This window comes from Parasteatoda tepidariorum, chromosome X1, assembly GCF_043381705.1.
Source record: "Parasteatoda tepidariorum isolate YZ-2023 chromosome X1, CAS_Ptep_4.0, whole genome shotgun sequence".
Lineage (NCBI taxonomy): Eukaryota > Metazoa > Arthropoda > Arachnida > Araneae > Theridiidae > Parasteatoda > Parasteatoda tepidariorum.
Window position 1 is genome coordinate 4991100 of NC_092214.1, and position 7989 is coordinate 4999088.

General features: G+C 28.6%; 1 protein-coding gene across 4 annotated transcripts in view; it reads right to left on the reverse strand.

Moving 5' to 3' along the window:
- Window positions 1-7989, reverse strand: part of LOC107440096 (SCY1-like protein bma) — an 811210-nt gene that overhangs the window by 119743 nt on the left and 683478 nt on the right. For all 4 annotated transcript variants that reach the window (XM_071187972.1, XM_071187971.1, XM_071187973.1 and 1 more), the window contains one exon: window positions 6529-6675. In XM_071187972.1, coding sequence (XP_071044073.1) covers window positions 6529-6675 — 147 coding nt within the window. The remainder of the gene's footprint in view (window positions 1-6528; window positions 6676-7989) is intronic.

Here is a 7989-nt window from a genome sequence, read left to right on the forward strand (position 1 = left end):
ATATATATATATATTATACTGTTCTTTTCAAAAGTTTAAAAAAATTGTGAAAAGACGATCAGGTAACATTGTGGGTTTGTAGTAGAATTGCTGTAAAGAAACCGTTTCCTTGATCTGCAAACAATAAAAATAGACCAGAACTCAATGGCCTCTTCCATTGAGTTTCAACTTTTTCCTTTCAATCGGAGTAGCTACCATAGTCTCCAAATTTGATCGAAATCTTGTGGAGTAAAGTGGACCGAAATTTGCAAACGAAAATGCCATTAAAATCAAACGGAACGGAGCTCTTATTAAGGCAAAGGGTGGGTTTCCCTGATTAATGCTAACTTCCTCCATAATTCTCATAATTATATTACTCAATATTTATGAATATTCAGAATTATGAACAATTATATTATCTTGTCAACAAGAAACAGTCATATGTAACCTTTTGAATATTATGTGAATTAATCAGGTTTTAAAAGAGAAACAAAACTTAAATAATGGTTTTTCTCTTTGCTACAGGCCTTATGAGAGCCCATAATTTAAAATTGAGATCCAACATTCCTAGGACTTTGACTTGGCCGAGCTTCCTGTTGATTGCTTTTCCAATCTATTTAATTCTGTCCGATTGAAAAGTTCGTGGTTTTATACGATAACGCCTTTTAACGGAAAAGAAGCTCTATAATTTAGTTTTCATAATGTTAGCTGTTTTTATAATTTAGAATAATTACAAAAAGACATGTTATCGAATGTTAAATAAGGTGAAAATAAAATAACAAACAATTAAAAACTGTAAATTATACTCTTTGGTTTACGAACTTTTAAATTTTTCTGCAGATTGTTGTTGACAAACAAGTTGCCTAAAATAATTTTATTTCATCTCTAAATTTCGTGACAACTGTTACATGTGGTATTTGATAAATGATAGTAGTAGTTTTGTCAAAAAAGCTGGATTCCAGTTTTATTCACCTACCATCTTCTTTTTTCCTGGTAATTTTCCCCAAATGTCTATATTAGACTATAAAGGTTTTTAGAACTCTAATATTGCATTGCAGATAGATAAACCTCCATAAATATTTAATTGATTGCTCATTATTAATGATTGTTTTATAAGTTTCTTTAGTTTTGAGGATATGTGACAGTAGTATAAAACTATATATATATATATATATTAAATTGTTTGAAATTTTCTAAAAAGATTTTACAATAAAAGGATTTTTACGTGTATTATTTGAAATAAAAGTGGAACTTTTGCACATGATAATTGATTTTGAATTTAATTCTACAAGCTTTTCTGAATTATCTTTCAATAAGCCTCTTTCCAATTCAAATGATAATCTAAATGTGACAGTAATTCCACGGTGAATGACTGTTAACGCATTTCGGCAAGGCAATCAACCTTTCCAACTTCCGGACTAATTGAGAAATGCTGCTTTATAATGACAGTTGTAGTATACGATATCAAATCCGACATAAGTCATTAGATAATAAATGTGGTAAACTGAATTTTGTTAAAGATATTAACAGAAATTCAGTCAGCTTTCATAATGACGTTACGATTTGCATATTAACATTCATTAATATTGGTATGCTATAATAAATAGCAATAACACTTTATTATATAAGCATATATACATTTATTTCGTAATATAATGTCTTAAAAGACGGTTCAGAAACTTCAAATGCGATATCTATTTAGCATTTTTTTTTTAACTTTAATGATGAATTTAAGCTTATAAGTTTAATTCACTGCATATAAAGTACAGAGCACAAAAAATAAATGAATTACTCGAAATATAACTCTTGATCCAGTAATCCTATTTTACACACTGAGACTCCATTTTAATGGCTTAATGGGGCATTAGCGGGGAACGATATTTTATTATTACTGAAATAAAAAATAATATTGTTTTTCGTTGTTTGAGCTTATTTAGGCACTCCAATTGCAAGGCATTAAAAAAATTTTGATTTTGATTTTTTTATTACAAACAATATTTACAGCGTGCTAAAAATAAACAGACTACCCTGAAGGACGACTTTTGATCTAATTATCGGATCTTCACGCACTGGGACTGAATCTCAGTAGTTGAGGCGGTGATATCAGATATGCTAATTAATTAGCGCAGAAGATAATTTAAGTTGCAAAATAAGACGCAAAAATATACTTTCTCTGAATAAACATACCTTTTTCTTCATCAGATACGTAACTTCCAAACTAACGGTAGTAGCTGCAATCTAGGAAATATGGTCACAATAATTTGGTCAGGTAGGAGGTCTAAAGCTTGAACTCCTTAATGTAAATTGCATTTTTTGCATATTTCGCCATATCTTGTGAGTTTTCTAAGCGAATTGAATAATTTTTGAGCATAAAATTGTAAAATTTTTTCACCAATTAAAAAATTCTAAATTAATTCTAAACACCAAATAATTTTTAATAATTATTTAGTATTTTTGAATAGTTTATTTATCAGTCAATAAATTTTAAATTGCAAGATCTAAAAACGTTTACGTAATTTTAAATATTTTAATATTATTTGGAAAAATAATTACTTTCATATGGAAATAAAAATTTTGACGAAATCAATTGAATAGACCCTAAAATCAAATTTTAAATAAAATCATATGCTTAAATTTCATTTTGTCAGGAAATATTTAATAAAAATTTCGTTCACAATTTTATTTTTTCCTTATAAAATTGCACTCTTTGAAATGATTTGAAAATTTGCATACCTTACAATAAAATTTTTTTGACTATTGTTAAATAAAATAACGAAAAATGCTAAATAATTATTAAAAATTATTTTTCGCATGAGATAAGTTCACTTTGTATATGGACATGGAATAAGTTACGCTTTGTTAAGCTTTTATTTAATTCTTTTATCATCAAAGTTATTCTCTTTTCTAGGCAATTCTCCTCGAGTGTATCATTAAAAACTAAATAATGCAATTTTTGACCCAGAAAAATAACTGTTTTTCGCTTGCATAAATCAAATAATTAAATTCGTTGACATAATAAATGCGTTAGATACATTAAAATGTCAACAAATAATTTGCTCCTTATAACAAAAATGCCTTAATTTTTTGCGTACATACTTTATAATTTCTTAATCAGCAAAACGTTTTGGTAATTATTATGTTGCCTCACAAGTAATGGCTTCTAAAAACATATTTAAAATTAAAAAAAAGAACGCAATCTAAAATTTAATCTTTCAGGGTTTGAAAATCTGAATAAAAATATTAAAATTCCAGCAGAATTATTGTTTCCTACTTTAATGCGTAGAGCTATTTTATTTTTTTCGAAAAGAGATATCTTTTTAAAGAAAAGTAAACAAGCGTCAATTTTTAAAGTAAGCTCGTTAAAATTTTTCTGCTGAAATTTCTCCCATTTCAAAAAGTCCAAACAGATATTTAACGATGCGTTTTACACCATTTTGGACATTTTTATTTCTTTTATCTTCATTTTCTCATTTGTTTGACTATTTTCTACAAAAAAGGCAAATGAATAGAACTCGGAATAAGGAAAAAAAGTAAATGTTATTCTAAGCGACGAAATAGTGATAAGGTAAATATATAAAAAAAGAAATGTGTATTTACTTTCTTTTTATTGATTCGACTGGAAATAAAAATATTTTTAAAACTTCTATCTTTGAAGACATATTTGAAAAAGTAAATGTTCAATTCATTTTAGAACCCTTAAAAAATTATGATCTAAATAATTAATATTTTACATTATATATAAAAACAAATATTTTACAGAACATTTTTAGAGCACGCAACTCTAAAATATACCAGCACAAAAATATTCAAAAATAAAAGGCCAAAATAGTTTGAAAATGATAATTCTGAGAATAAAATCTCATTATTTAAAATACAATTAAATATAATTTTTTAAAATTCGAAAACATTTGAATGTATTGAAAGTAATTAAATTTATTATGTGCACAAATTTCTTTTGTTTCCTCTGACGTTTCATTTATGCTAACGATACATTAAAAAATCCTTACGTCCTTAAAAAATCAATAGTTGGATATGATTTGCTAGTTTGCTATATTTTTTCATGCATTATTTATTTGAGAAATATTTAAATTCAACTTTCTATCTAAATTAAAAATAAGGTCATCATTAATGGGAAAAATATTAATTGAATCATGATTTCTAAAATCTGTAAACGCAACCAAAATTTAAGACAAAAAATATTTACACACATAATTTTTCTTTTACATAAATTATTATGGTCGCTTAGATATAATAGGAAGATATTTTATAAATGAATATCTAAACTGACTTTAAATATACTTGAAAGTTGAGAAGAAAAGAACATTGCATTTTAAACTTTGCTGTATAAAAGTTTTTAACATCAAAGTTAAAAAAAGTGTATTGCTTGTTTCATCTTCTATTTACAAAATTACTGAATCCCATTAGAAATTCATTAAAATGCTGTTATTGAAAGCAATATTTTTTCCACTTTAGGAAAAAAAAAATATTTAAGAAATATCCACGAAACAATTATGAATAAAAATTAATTTCATTCTTGTCAAATAAATATTTCAGAAAGTGCAATCAACATAACAGAAACGTCTATATGTAAATACAAGTGTATGATTTTCTTACAAAAATCACACACATAACTTGATTTTACAAGGGCTATGTTAAAAAATAACTCATAAATGTGCATTTCAAGAACTGTAGAATTTTAGGCACAAATATTTTCTACATGTCTGTAAATGTTACCATATGTTTTAGATTTGCGTTGTAGTTTTATTCCAGAAATGGCAGTCGAACGTTGACGTTTTTTATGATTAATATGAGTAAAAACTTAATTAAAGGGACACTAAAGCAAGGAATTTTACCAATTGGCACCATGGAGCCTATATTTTTGGACATAAATATATTCTGCATGTGTCCTTTTGTAAAATATAGGTGTACACTTTGGAACTGTAATGTAATTTTTTCCAGACATAACAGTCGTAATAAGTTTTTTAATGGAAATATGAGTAACATTTGAACGTCAGGAAAAACTAGACAAACATAAATTTGCACTAAGGAAGCTTTAGTTTTTAAATGTAAATATTATCTACAAGTGCCATTCGACAAAATGGGACAGTATACTTTGACTTTAAGAAATATTCCTTTCTAGAAAAGAGACTGTACAATATATATATATTTTTTAAGGAACACAATACTGAAACTTCTAAATTTAAGAAAGAGTTTTCAGAAATTAATTTTGGAAATTTCACTGCGAAACAAACTATTTCCGTTATAAGGGTTTTTTGCAAAAGTCATTATCTGAAATTATACCATAGACTTTAACTAGCTGTTTTTTCTGTATTAGGTTTCAGGATTAAAACGGTAGTAAATCTTTTACAACTCAAAACTTCATTGCATAACTTAATTCTTTGTCAATTATTCCCCACCCCCATCTCCACTAAAATGGACCTCCATTTTGGATTTAACATTCAAAGTTTCTAGAATCGATAGTCGAATCTCGAGGTTTTTTTTAAAAATGAAACTGTGACTAAGAGCTTAAAGTAATGTAGTATTAAACTAACATTGTTGTTTCGAATGATACTTAGACAAGCTAAAAATAAAGTCAAGAAAGTTGCAAATTAAGTCAGAAAAGTGCACCTTTCGATTGAGTACCGCTATGATAAAAGTACGACTGCACTCTGACCCCCCCAAAGATAGATGGCAGCACCACTTTATCGGAGACCATTTCCACTACAATTTAGGCACGGATTTGAAAGGGAAGGAGCTTTTCCCCAGATTCCAATTGTGGGGCGAGTGTTATCGACAATGTCATATATGAAAGAGGAAGGCCAACATAGAATCGAGTTAACATGTCTTATATACTAGTGAAATGGAATTGAACAATTGTAGTGGCAGTATTCGATAATTGGATACCACTAGTTGATTCATTGCTGTTTTGTGAGAAACTGTATTAGGATCACCAGACTTTAAGTGCAGGATCGTGGTCGCTTCTGTGTTGCCATTAGCAGTTGAGTGTATTCAAGTCGACGTTCTGTGTGATCGAGACTGAGTAGCAATACCTTGATGAGGACAATGTCGCAGTCGCAAATAGCAAGTCAACCTGTTCAATGTGGACTATCTATCGAAGTAGACGTCTTCTAATCGACCAGTGCGGGACTGTCAATATACGCTTGTTCAGATCACTTTCGGGTCCCTAATGTGGAGCGAGTGCTATCGATAATGTCAACCTTCATCTATGAAAAGGTACCCCAACACATCGAGTTAACATGTCTTATATATTAGTGAATTGGAATTTAATAGTTGTAGTGGTAGACATGCTACACAGTACCCATGGTATTACTCAGTGACTAACCATTGGAACTTCAATTCGAAGGATTTTAAGAGCGTGTGTCTTATCGGATTGGAGAATCGAGCTCCAGCTCCTCTGGACCAATGTCTGATGCTCTAACGACTGGGTAAGCTAATATTAAAGTCACTTAAGAAAACACTCTTTTCCAAAATTCAAATAAAAAAAAATTTCGCTTTATGTGACATATTTGTAACAAATGATGCTCTCACCATGATATCATTTTCGTTGCATTTTTCGGCAAATTCCAGTCCTGCCAATTTCCATGTTCCACGTTTATTAATGATGACCGATTGAGGACATAGATTCCTATGAATCAATTTGCAGGAATAATGAAGGAAGCACAGAGCTTCTGTCAACTGAAAGAAAGGAAACAATTAGAGCAAAATAAATTTATTAAAGCATGCAATTCATATATGAATCCTTATATTTAAGTGGTCCAACTCTTTTTCCATCTTGAAATGCATAACCTTAAAGTTTAATGAATCCATTGTTTTTCGTCTCTTGCCTTATTTAAGGTTGCTTCTGTATACCAGAAGGGATAAGCAGTAGTTGTATTAGGTTTTAGATTACGGTAAAAGAAGATGATTTGTATGAGGATGAAAGTACTGTTTATTCCATTTTTGAACCTTTATTGACTTCTATCTAAGTGGAGTGGGTCATTTTGCATTTTAACTAAACTGGAGTTTGTCCACTTTTCACTTTTTCCCAAGTGGAGTTGGACCACTATTCAAATAAGACTTTCATATATCTGTTTATTAGAATACAATTTGAAAATATTATAATAATTGATTAAGTTTAACAGAATAAACAATTTTATTAAAACATATTAATGGTATTAATAAATAAAAGGGGATGTAATCGATTGAAAATCCCAAATATATTAAAATAGTTGAAATAGCAAACAAATGTCATTCGCAATGCCGGGGCATTATTTTGAGAAAGTTATTGCAAGATTTTTATTCCTCATTAAATGCAAATGGTATGCAATTCATTTGATAGTTAACTCATAATTTTAAATCACTTATGACATTTTTACCACAAAAATTAATTTATATTTCTATTACAATATTGTATTTTAAATTAACTAACGAAACAAAATCTGAAAAAAAAAGATATTTCCAAAGACAATTTCAGAAGTTTCGCAATCATCAGTGTCTCACACGAGCTTTCAAATTTTAATCTCCACTGATTAAAATTTCTTCGGAATTTAGAAATAGTATTTCGAATAGTATTTGCTATAATTTCATATGCGATCCATGCAATCAGGTTAGTTCATAACAGAATTTGAAAGCATTAGCTAATCAAAAGCACTTTACAATTTATTAGCAGAAAATGTAATACTTCAGTGAAATTTCGAACATAAAGCCTCCTTTGTATAATGTTGATACTCATCAACAGCTTCTAAAATGCCTAGGATTTCATGAAGCCACTATCTATTTAAATAAAGTGATTAAGTTCATTGTTATTGAAAAAGGTGAACCTTCCTTATGCATCACCTTATGCATCAATCTGTCCAAGCGATAAAGCTTACCTTACTCATGTATATGAAGTTTAAATTTTAGGATGTCACTATACGAGAATTCTGAGCAATTTTGTATAAAGTAAACACACACACACACACATATATATATATATATATATATATATTCAAATGAAATATCAAAGATGAG